General features: G+C 36.9%; 1 protein-coding gene across 1 annotated transcript in view; it reads right to left on the bottom strand.

The window, feature by feature from the left end:
• Positions 1-1,644: 1,644 nt before the first annotated feature.
• LOC137055920 (integrin alpha-X-like) overlaps positions 1,645-12,581 on the bottom strand; it is a 33,115-nt gene continuing 22,178 nt past the window's right edge. The window contains exons 19-30 of the mRNA XM_067429837.1: positions 10,116-10,189; positions 8,626-8,767; positions 8,281-8,379; positions 7,896-7,975; positions 3,327-3,413; positions 3,139-3,217; positions 2,949-3,044; positions 2,611-2,691; positions 2,386-2,496; positions 2,192-2,302; positions 1,952-2,062; positions 1,645-1,856 (exon numbers count right to left, since the gene is read on the bottom strand). Of these exons, the coding sequence (XP_067285938.1) occupies positions 1,776-1,856; positions 1,952-2,062; positions 2,192-2,302; positions 2,386-2,496; positions 2,611-2,691; positions 2,949-3,044; positions 3,139-3,217; positions 3,327-3,413; positions 7,896-7,975; positions 8,281-8,379; positions 8,626-8,767; positions 10,116-10,189 (1,152 nt within the window). The 3' untranslated portion in view covers positions 1,645-1,775. The remainder of the gene's footprint in view (positions 1,857-1,951; positions 2,063-2,191; positions 2,303-2,385; positions 2,497-2,610; positions 2,692-2,948; positions 3,045-3,138; positions 3,218-3,326; positions 3,414-7,895; positions 7,976-8,280; positions 8,380-8,625; positions 8,768-10,115; positions 10,190-12,581) is intronic.

Raw genomic sequence — 12,581 nt, 5'->3', positions numbered from 1 at the left:
TGCTCTCGAGTCATACTGAAGATTCATTCATATGAATAAATCATTCATGAACGACACATAACTAGCTGGACTGTATTTAGAATGTCAACTGCGTAGGAGAATAACAGAGACAAGACTAAATGGTTGAATAAACTTGTTATTTTGTTTGTTTTTTGCATCCAAAAAGAAAAATTTAAAGTGACAGCAGCATAATCCTGCTGCTGTGATGTCTGTCAAGAAAACCCAAGAACAAAAGACTGACTGCTTTTGACAGAATAACTTTTGTAGCTCTAATAAGAATGAATAATGTATGAAAGGAATACTGAAGTGTTTCATAACTTTATTCAATTTCTAAATATTTCCTATACACTGTAAAAAATTGCTGCAAAAATTATCAAATTCTGATGCATTCTGTTAGATCATATGTTCAAAAAATATACTGTCCTTTATATGTTGTTTCTACATTAATGTGGAGATTAAATGTGAAATTACATTGTAAAAAAATATATTTAAAACAATGTTATGCAATTACAGATTAATCATTTTTTATAGATTAACAAGCTAGTATTTACATACAAATTGTGTGTGTGTGTGTGTGTGTGTGTGTGTGTGTCTGTGTGGGTGCACACTGTCAGGGATCAGGAATGGAGGACCCAGATGCAGAGTGAACAAAAGGACAGTTTATTAAAAAAGACAGATCAACAAGACACAAGAGGGTAGTGGATGAGTGACAGTCCAAACACCAGGGCAGGGGACAGACACCATGACGACAGGCAGGGGAGGATGACCACTGAGACCAGTCCAGGCAGCCAATGAACTTGACGGCAGCTCGTGAGGCAACACCAGGCAGGGCGATGGTGAACCAATCCAGGCAGGAACCAAGGGCTTGAGGGTCTCACAGAATCAGCTCCCTACTTGGCTGAGAGGCAGTGGAGACAGCGGCCAGGGAAAAACTTAGGACAGAAAACACAGGACACACACACACAAGACACTAGACAAGACAACAAGAAACAGACAAACTAAGAACTATGACTAAATTAAACAAAAACTAAAATAATAACTGGAGCTAGAAAACAAGGAAAAATAAAACAAAACTAATCTCTATAAAAAGACTTAACTGAGAAATAAAAGTGGAAAACAGGAAAAATAAAAATGTAAGCTATCGAAACCAAGAAAACTAAACAATAAGGCTAAAGAGAAATGCCAAAATAAAACCTGGAGAAAATGAGCAAAATAAAGACAGAAACTACACTAGACTCAAAAACTCAGGAACAAAGAAAAAAACTGAAAATAAATGCAAAGCTAGAAAAACAGGAGACACTAAAACTAGAAAAGGCTAGACTAAGCTAGACAAGGAGCTAGAGACATGTACGCACAAGCAAACGCTCACAAACATACACAACGAACCAGCAAAGACATGAGGGAAGGTAGCACAATATAAAGGGACCAGAGCACATGAGGAACAGGTGAGCACAATTAGTGAAACGAGGACTAGACCAGACTAAACAAGGGGGCGTGGTAACAGCAAACAAGGAGGTAGGACAAGAGGAACACATGACAGACACAAAGAGAGACAGATCCATGCACTAAGACACAACACAAACATAGAAACATTAAACAAAGACAAAACAGACAGAGCTGCCAGGTTAGAACCCTGACACACACCCATGTGTGTGTGCTATATTAGCTATGTTAGCAACCACTAAAATCATGAAATGAATCATATTTTAATCAACTGACTATTGATTTGTCAGTTCATTTTGATGGAAGTAAAAAAGCAATTTATCGATTCAGCATTATTTTTTATCTAGATTTTCCAGTTCATCATCCTTTTGTGTTAAATCCTTCATCTGCTGCTTTCTTTTGAAAAACCCATACTATAAGAGAACAAGAAAAGACAAACAAACAATGTTATACATTGTTATGTTAAAGTTTTCTACTTATGAATTATAAACAGGCTGGTATATTACACCTTATAGAGAGTGGCTGTGATGAGTGAGAAGATCAACAGTCCTCCAATAACTCCTCCAGTGACCTCCTTTAGGATGCGGGGTTCCTCATAGATCTCCACTTGAGTATTCACCTTCACATGCACACACAAAGATTTCATCCATTCATTTTAATGAATAGACAGGGCAATGTTAAACTCTGCCATAAATGTTGTCTCTGACAGCTGGAGAATTAGAATATGCTTTAATAAATTATGCATTACCTTGCAAACTGGCGCAGAGCTGAGAGAATCAGAGAAGTAAGTATATTTTTCCTCATCGTAATTCAGGGATGCTGTACTGACCAACACGAAAGAAGCAGACTGTGTCCCAATCTATAAAGATAAGAAATAATGTGTATTAAAATGGCAGATATCTCTCTTCTAAAAAACATGTCAAGCCTTCTAGATTCAGATACCTGATCAATCCATCCAGAGCTCACATTGCTAGAGATATTATAAAACTTCCTTTCATTTCTCATCAGATTCACATCACACCTGAACACTGCACACACCGCCACAGAGCAGTTCTGGCAGAAAACATATTACAACGTGATGAATTCAACTCAAACAAGTATCATTTGACAAATTATTTACATTTAAATGGACATTTCAAATAAAAAGTAAATAAAAAATTAACTTACTAATACATTTTTCTTTTTGAGCACTTTCAGAAAATCACTGGTGGTGGGCTGTTCATCTTTTCCCCTAAAGCAATCAGGAATCTTTTACAAAGAAAAACGTATTTGTAACACTTAAAAAAAAGTAGTTTCCCCCTAAAAATGATTGTCTTCATGACATTTCAAATTCTTTTTTTCCATGGAACAAAAGTGATTTTTTCGGACATAAAAGTTATCCAGCTTTGATCAATATGCAAATTTAGACTACAAAAAGCTGGACTACAATAATGACATAACATTTAACGCTAAAGGCTTTTAGTTCTTGTTTATTTCTCCTTGATTCATACTTTGCACATGGTTACCTTCAAATTTTTGTCAGTCCAAATGTTTTCAGCTCCCAGTTTTACAGGTACTCTAATGAAAACTGTTAAATTTAGCTCATTAAACTCATTTTTCACCTTCGGGACATAAACAGAAAGAGATTTATTGCCTCAGAAAACTTTTATTTTCTGTCACTCCTGATGTGAGGTAAAATATAGGAAGAAGAAGAACCTCCAATATCTGTTTTACTGGTTTTTCCAGATTGTTTTTCCCACTTGTGAAATTTATGTAAATGCTGGTATCTGTATGCCTTCAGGAGAAATGCAGAATACAGTAGATGAGATTATAAATAGAGAAAAGCAAATAATCAAATATGAAAAACATAACTCTATCATATTAAAGCAAATAGAAGCACTGACCTCATCAAGGTAACATAGATTGCATGTTTTACACTGATGTTTCTCATTTTCAATAGCTCACTGTTTTCCGAGTGATTCGTATTGCCACTGGAAATGACAGAACATTTTGGTTTGTGCCACTATGCATGCCAAAATAATTTAAAGGTGCCCTAGAATGAAAAATTAAATTAACCTTGCCATAGTGAAATAATAAGAGTTCAGTACATGGACATCACATACTGTGAGTGTCAAACACCATTGCCTCCTCCTTCATATGTAAATCTCGTGAATCAAAAACACCACGGAAAAATAAGTGCTTCTCAATATAAACCCAACCGTGATGCAAGCGTTGGGGATAATTTATGCATGCCCCCATCATTTGCATCTGTCCAAACATGTTCATTGTCAGGCGGAACTGACGGTAACTGGGACTGCAGATAAACAAAAGCTGCGTTTCCATTACAGATTTGCAGAAAACTTTTGGGATATTTCTTAAATGTCGATAAAAAACTGTTGCGAAATGACAGCGTTTCCATAGGTGCAGTTATGCGACTAAAACATATTACTTTCCTCTCGCGATAGGTCAGTCCAAAATGATGGCACTTGGTAGGTTTGTATATCCCATCCATCACACTCGCCATTATTTTTATTGGAAGGAGACGTGTGTGTTATCCAAGCATTAATGTCAAGGAAAGCCCCTTAGGTTACTTAAGCGGCACGAATATGAGGTGTGTGTGTGTGTGTGTGTGTGTGTGTGTGTGTGTGTGTGTGTGTGTGTGTGTGTGTGTGTGTGTGTGTGTGTGTGTGTGTGTGTGTCAGATCTGCTTCAAGGTCTTCATGATAATGTAGCATTTCTGTGTTTAGAAGCCAGTATTACTCTAATCCTATATTGTCTTTTATGAGTTTAATAAAGAACTCCGTCTCGTCTTCTCTCCAAACCGAAACCGTCATCTGTAAAGAATGATCGACTTTTAAGCGCGGCATGTTGACGCATATAGAGTAGAGCGAAATGTTTGAATTTGCATGTTAACTCAAATGTTTTATTTTTTATTTTTACCACTTTCGTTATTTTGGCTAGATATTTCGTTTGATGGCATTTAGAAATGCTTTGGAAAAGAAAAAATTGGCATTTAATAAACGAAATAATTTTTTTGAAATGGAGACCGTGTTTGGAGTGAGTCCATGCAAAATAATTAGTTCCCGGAGTCCACAAATAAAAATAGACAGTTTATAGTTTCATAATTATGTCTTGAACTCATCTGTATAGCTAAAAATGACAAGAGTATTGTAAATTGTTTCATCTCTCTTAAAGGAAGAAGGAAAAAAATGAGAACGTCGGCGCTTTTATCGGCCGTGGGTTAAAGAAAACATAGCCTAACTACGAAACTAAATAGGCTACGTTTAGGCCTAAACATTAGCCTGTAATATTATTATTTTAATTTATATGTTGGTTATGAAAAGTGAGCAGCATGCGCAAGAATCGCAATATGTTTGAGACCTGGGGAGTCACATGATTTTGATCACTTCGAGTTTTATTTTCTAGAAAGTCTTTCTTAAAAAATATATTTAGTTTTGTATAAATTGTATTTTTATTTTGATCGATGTTTCATCAATTAATTGCCTGTTTATTAGATAAGAAGCAAACTAACATCGTCTGGAATGGCTTGACGTGCGTAACTGGCCTGTTTCCTCTGCCTTTGAGTAAGGCTGAAAATACAGGCTGGCTCTTTCTGTTTTAATACATTTCTTAAATATATGTCTTAATTACAGTATATATAGACTGTAGTCCTTATTAGGAGAAAATAGATGTCCTTTTAACTACATTATCTTGTTATTACGACACAATTGAGTGGAAAATATAATATATAGGCCCTATGTTGCAGCAATGCGTCACCGCAACAGGTGACCTGTAAATGCGGAAAAACCGTTTCCATTGCAGTTTTGCGAAAATGTCCTTTTTCGAATCGCCTGAAAAACCACCTCATGAGAGTGTAAAAACTTTTTTGCGATATATGGGAGTTTTTGCGAAATTGCCACGTTTCCATTGGGTGTATTTTCAATTCGCAATTTCAATTTGCGCAATTTGAAGGGTAATGGAAAAATGGCTAAAGACACCTGAGGATAGCAAAAACAGACACTCCCATGGACACACTGTCACATGCCTGTCCTGTCTTGTGTGCACATGTGGGTTTTGTCATTCTGAGCATGTGCTCATGTAATTGTCTGATCCCTCCCCCTTGTTATCTGATTAGGGTTTGATTTCTCCCACCTGTTCCCTCTTGATTTCTTCCCTTTATAAGCTCCTTGTTTTTGTCAATCTGTGTCGGATCCTTGTTTCATGACTGTGTCTCCTGGTCCCCTGTGACTTCTTTTGGTATGATTTGAGTTTTTGTTTTATGTTCTATTATGTGTTTAGCCCCCTCGTGGGTGTTCGTTTTGTATTCATGTTTTATTTTGTTAATAAATTATCATTTTCCCTGCACTTGAGTCCTCGCACCATTTTCCATTGTCTGTGACGTGACACACACATGTCATGATCAGGCTGTGTTGAGGTTTATTATAATCGGATACCACAATAATTTATTTCAGAATCGTTCGTTTGTTCAGCCCATTTCAAGCAAGCTTCGCTCAGCGTCTTAAACTGAAGAAAGGGGAAACTGTATTCCTGCAAGCAGTAATTAGTGATTTATCCACTTATTGACTAGCTGTTTAAACAATTTCTGATTTAATTGAAAGTTTCTTACAATGTAAAAAATTATTTAGCAAAAAGGTTACCTGGTTGCCTTAAAATTGAGTTCATTGAAATTAAAATTGAGTTTATACAATGAACATTTTTTGAGATTTGACAACCTTTATTAAAATATTTTGTAAGCATATTGGGTAATTGTGTTTTATTTCTAATGACACAGTGAAACATGCCAAATAGTGCTATTTTCATGATTTATCAAATTTATGTGGTTCAGATACAAATATATTTTGAGTTTCTATTTATTAAACAAACTTCCTTCATTGTATCAACTCAAATTTTTTATTTCAAATAACTCAATTTTAAGGCAACCAGGTTACTTTTTTAAAACACTTTTTTTTTTTTACAATGTAGAGAGACAGCATTGTCTAGATGACGCAAGATGCTAGTACAATAACAATAGGTAACTCCAAGTACCATACAAAACTAAATAGTGTGTCTAATGACAGGTTAATATTATTTTGTATTACAAAATACAACCGTAGATACATTGCTTACAGATCATTCATTCAAACCTTCTAGCAAACGTCATCTTTTCCACCATATAAGTTAAAACGACAGTCATTTGACAAGGCACTGAACTGAAGAACTGAAAGCATGATGTTTTTGCATGCTTTCAGAGTACATCACAATCACTGCGTAACGTTAGCCTACATTGTGACGTTATATAAACATGCAATATCGTCGACGAAAAAAGACAAGTCTAAAATGTAGACTGAATGACACTTTAAGCAGAACATCTCAAATGGAGATTGCTAAAATGCAGCTTACTTGTTTATTGTTGTTTTCAGATCACTGGCGTGAGAGAGAACTCGCGTGCATATGGTTGCCAGCTTGGACATGTTTAGGTAAAACACGATAGTATTTGTTCTTTTCACAGAAAAGCTCTGATTGGGCAATTTAAATTACTGAAATCTGGCAACCGCAAGCACGCAGATGATCTGAAAATACCAATAAACAAGTAAGCTGCATTTGAGCTATCTCCATTTGAGATGTTCTGCTTAAAGTGTCATTCAGTCGGTCTGTGTTCTGTCAGGACGGTCAGGACTCACAAGCCGCTTTGCTGAACTGCTGTGCTGTGAGCTGCTGAAATTAGCCAATCAGAGCAGAGCTCAACATTAATATTCATGACTTTTCCAAATAAGGCAAAAACAGAGCATTGCATCCTAGAGACAATTTCTAGAGTTCTAAATGGACCTGTAAAACTGCATCTGGACAATTTTTGCCCTTAAATAAGCCACATACCCTCTATGTAGATATCAGAGAAAAAAATAACATATTGTTTCAAATCATTCTAGGGCACCTTTAAATACATTTGGCATTCACTATATTGCCAAAAGTTTTGGGACACCTGCCTTTACATGCACATAAACTTCTATGACATCCCATTATTAATACGTAGGGTTTACATTTTTAAATGTTAAAGTTGGCCCACCCTATAACTCTTCTGGGAAGGCTTTCCACAAGGTTTGGGAGTGTGTTTATGGGAATTTTTGACCATGCTTCCAGAAGTTAATTTGTGAGGTCAGGCACTGATGTTGGGTGAGAAGGCCTGGCTCTTAGTCTCCGCTCTAATTCATCCCAAAGCTGTTCTATCGGGTTGAGGTCAGGACTCTGTGCAAGCCAGTCAAGTTCCCTTGACTGAATTGATTGAAGTTGAAAGAGGCAATCTGCATGCCTAGGTGCTTGATTTTGTACACCTGTGGCCATGGAAGTGATTGGAACACCTGAATTCAATGATTTGGAGGGGTGTCACAATACTTTTGGCAATAAAGTGTAGATTAAAATAAGCACTGAACATTATACAGACAACTTGACTATAAAAGTAAAAATTAACACCATACCTGGTAACTGATGCAGTGAATGTCACTTTTTGGTTCAAATGACTTTCTTTATTAATACTGTAAATAATGTCAAACATGGCCTAGAAGAATGAGGTAAGACATTATCATTATAAGACATGTTAAAAACAAAGAGGATGCTTAAAAACTTTCCAACATGTGTCTATAATTAGTGGTGAGCCGATGGTGTCCTCGCTGCCATAGGTCACAAACTAATTTTATACAAAACCACTAGTGGTGAAAGGTTTACCCATTTAGAATTTATTGACATTTACAAGTTCAACGAGGGTCTGAGCTCCACCCCTTAGACTTTTACATCGCTAGTATCCAGATCTAAAGAACCTTTTCAAATCACTATTATTTAATCTAAACTCAGAATTCAACTCACAGATGCGTTTCCTGCGAAAAGAGGTTTATTGACTTGACAGGTGGTCTCCCCTTCTGAAAATCCTTGCATGCCATCTAAAGAACGGCAATCCACTCTACCCTGCTCAAACAGAAACACATGGGTTTATTGATCATATACTGTAGCAGCCTGCTGTATAAATACTGTATTTAGGCTGAGACTCCAGCATCCCTGTAACACTAAAATTGACAAGCAGTTTAAAAATGACTGAATATTCCTTTAAAAATGCATGCACTTTAACTGTTAAACTTGTTTTTTCTACTGTAAAACAATTAACTTCACTTGCTGTTTTTAACCCCACGTGCCATGAACATCATCCTGCCTTACCACACGAGGCATAATTCTCCTGTAGGAAAGACCCAAGGGGTAGCTGAGGGTGAAGTGGGTGTTGTATGAGTTTTCTCCTCTGTTCTCTATAAACACTGTTACATTGAGCTCCTGCATTATCCCAACTTCTATGTTTGTAGTTCTGGATCACAGAAACCAAAGAAGACACAGAGTTAAACTGCACTAATATTAAAGGGGGGGTGAAACACTCAGTTTCAGTCAATCTCATGTCAATCTTGAGTACCTATAGAGTAGTATTGCATCCTTCATATCTCCGAAAAGTCTTTAGTTTTATCATATTTATAAAAGAAATATGGGCTGTACCGAGTCTTTCCGGAAAAAACCGAGCGCCTGGAGGCGTATCGTGTGGGCGGAGCTAAAGAATGATGAGCGCGCAAAGCGGTGACGTCCTCAAGCGTGGAGAAACCCATCTATCTCAGCTAATACAGATAATGATCCACAATCAAATCTGAGGCTGAAATAAATTGAACAGGAGAAACGGCAACATCAGGATGTCCATCTCTGTGGTATGTACTGTATTTAGGGGCCTTTGTGTGCAGTTTATGAGGACATGATTCGGTTTATGGACTATTGTATGTGACTAGACCTTAGAGGTAGCAAGCAAAACGGTTTTGCACGTCAGAGTCAGACTAGTGTAACGTTATACAGAACAACAATGGAGTAACCGTTAGCGCATTTGAATGACGAAGCACGCGATCGTATCGTTTACTGATGTTTACTCATGCGACGGTAGCCAATAGCAGAGACATTTGAAGTTGATTTACTCACCGGCATCTTCCAAAGCAGGACCGCTCTGTCAAAAACACACTTCTTTGGTGATTTGGTGAAGTCCTGTGACAGCAGTGACCGTGGAAATCCACTTTGCGACGCGACTGAAGCGATGCCTTGAAGCTTCCCGTCATTTCTGCGTTCAAATCGGTTCAAATGCAGCGCTGCCTTCCCGGAATGCTGTGCTGAAGCGTTGAAGTCGCTCGACGTCACCCATAGGAATAAAGTGGAGCGCGGCGCGTCATAAGTGTTCACGGACGACTGGATCTGCAGCTGAGAGACTGTTTACAGCGTGCATTTCCTCTCTCTCCCTCTAGTGACGCGCGCGCACCCTTCCGGGAGAAGAGCCCGTACGGCCCATACAAGGACCTTCCGCTCTATTTAACGTCAAGTCGACCCATACTCGAAAAAAACTCGCCGAAACTTGTGAGAAACCGGAAGGAGTATTTTTAACACAGAAATACTCCATCAAACGTCCAACATTAGTTTTTGAAACTTTGTCTATGTTTAGGATGGGAATCCAAGTCTTTAAAGGTGTAAAAAGCTCAGTATGCATGAAACAGCATTTCACCCCCCCCTTTAAGGTGAGACTATATGGCCATCCTGATCTATGACCAATCGCTGGTGGGTGAAGCATCAAATAATTCTGTTTGATGGCAGTTGTACAGAAGTTAACTTGGGACACTTTACCATTAACTTACCCATCAAAGTTGAAGTCCACTTTGAGGTTATCAACACAAAGTTTGTCTGATCCACAGTTTATCTCATAATCCAACTGTAATATAAGGTTAGAATAAAAATAAGATTATTTTTTTATTTTTTTACATACAGTATATTCCCATATACACTAACCGCTCACTTTATTAGGTGCAACTGTTCAACTGTTATATCTAATCATTTTTTTTACATACAGTATATTCCCATATACACTAACCGCTCACTTTATTAGGTGTTCTTTATCAACTGTTCAACGGTAATATCTAATCAGCCAATCTCATGGCAGCCACTAATGGCATTAAAGCATGTAGACATGGCATGGTTGAACATAGCATGGTTGTTGGTATCAGATGGGTTGATCTGTGTATTTCAGAAAAGGCTGATTTACTGGGATTTTCACACACAAACAATCTGGGGTTTTCAGAAAATGGTCCAAGAAAGTAAATATCCAGTAAACGACAGTTCTGTGGTGGAAAGAAAAATGCCTTATGGATGCCAGAGGTCAGAGGAGAATGACCAGATTGGTTCAGCTGATAGAAAGGCAACAATAACTCAAATAAGCACTGGTTACAACTGAGGTTTCCAGAAGAGCATCTCTGAACGAACAACATGTCCAACCTTGAAGCAGATAAGACTCCTGTCAGCTAAGAACAGGACACTAAGAGCTACAATTTTATTCACCAAAACTCTACAAATGAAAGATTGAAAAACATTGCCTGGTCACTTCTTGGTTTCTGTTGTGACATTCAAATGGTAGTGTTAGAATTTGACATAAACAACATGAAACAATACGGGTGCACTAATATGCATTAATTCATGCTTACTTAATGCACAGATAATCATGAGTAAATGTATTACTAATGGTGAATTAACCCATTTATTAATGATTACTGCATCATCAACTAATGAAGATTCTACATGATTAATAGATTAAGTAATCATTAAATTGTCATTAGTTAAATATGTCATAATGTATTAATTCCTTAATAACGTATTATATTAACTAATAATGTAAATGAATGTGTTAATTACCTCAAGGGGTCAAAGCCATGCATTTCAACTTCCAGTTGTCTGCTTTAATGAATCATTGGCTAATGATTTGTAAAGGTATCAGTATGTTATGGCTTTACTTGTTGGGGCACATGACTATTAACTAACTTATTAAGTAATATGTAATTGTGGTTATGAGTTTTGAATTAATTCTGAATTAGTTAATAGTCATGTGTCCCGACATGTAAAGTCATAACATAATGATACCTTTAAAAATCATTAGCTAATGATTAATTAAAGCAGACAACTGGAAGTTGAAATGCATGGCTTTGACCCCTTGTGGTAATTAACACATTCATTTACATTATTAGTTCATATAATATGTTATTAAGAAATTAATACATAGACAGATTTAACTAATAACTATTTAATGATTACTTAATCCATTAATCATGTTGAAGGCTCATTAGTTGCTGATGCAGTAATCATTAATAAATGGGTTAATTCACCATAAGTAATACATTAACTCATGATTATCTGTGCATTAATTAAGCATGAATTAATGCTTATTAGTGCACCCTTATTGTAAAGTGCTACCGCTAAAATAATTGACAATCTTAAACATGACAATTAGTTCACTAAATGCAAACAACTTCTACAGTCACTAGATCCCAACCCAATAGAGCACGTTTGGGATGTGGAGGAATGGGAGATTTGAATTATGTGCAGCCGACAAATCTGCAGCTACTGTGTAATGCTATCGTGACAATATTGAATAAAATCTGATTGTAGCACCTGGTTTAATCTATGCCATGAAAAATGAAGGGGTCATAAATTGAGGAATCAATTTTCTTTTGCGCTTTTGACATATAAAAGGTCCGGTAATATAAGAATATCCTATACGTTTCAGAGCTGAAACTTCCTTGTTAGTCAAAGAAAAGCTTTTATTGACACCAGGCCCAGCAAACGATCAATCTTAGAATATGCCAAGCTGTGATGTCAGCGTGTGGTGAAACACCGCCTCAACATAAGATAAACAACGCCTGATTCTGTAGCCCAATCCACAGACTCGTGCCACTGACAGGCCTACATAGAGTTAAACCGGATCCAACTTCTAAGCAATAAACATACCGCATAAGCTTATTTCGGACATTGCACATTTGTTCCTTCATTTCTGATCACAGATTTGTTTGTAAACAAGAGACTGGATTTGCAGACAGGATAAGATTAAATGAATGAATGAAGCAACACACTAATGTGAGGATATTTTTTCATTATATGTGATAGTATTGCATTGTTGCAGATCGATTGATATAGATCTATTTCAAGATCTAGATCAATATGATTATGTGCAAGTGTCTAACAGAACATACCTAAGCATGCTGTCGAAGGCTGAAGAATCGTTTATTTGTGGTGTTGTTGGTTTATTGCGGTTCATTGGACCAGACTCGGGTATGAAT

This window comes from Pseudorasbora parva, chromosome 21 (genome assembly GCF_024679245.1).
Source record: "Pseudorasbora parva isolate DD20220531a chromosome 21, ASM2467924v1, whole genome shotgun sequence".
Lineage (NCBI taxonomy): Eukaryota > Metazoa > Chordata > Actinopteri > Cypriniformes > Gobionidae > Pseudorasbora > Pseudorasbora parva.
This window is presented reverse-complemented; position numbering and strand designations above follow the sequence as displayed.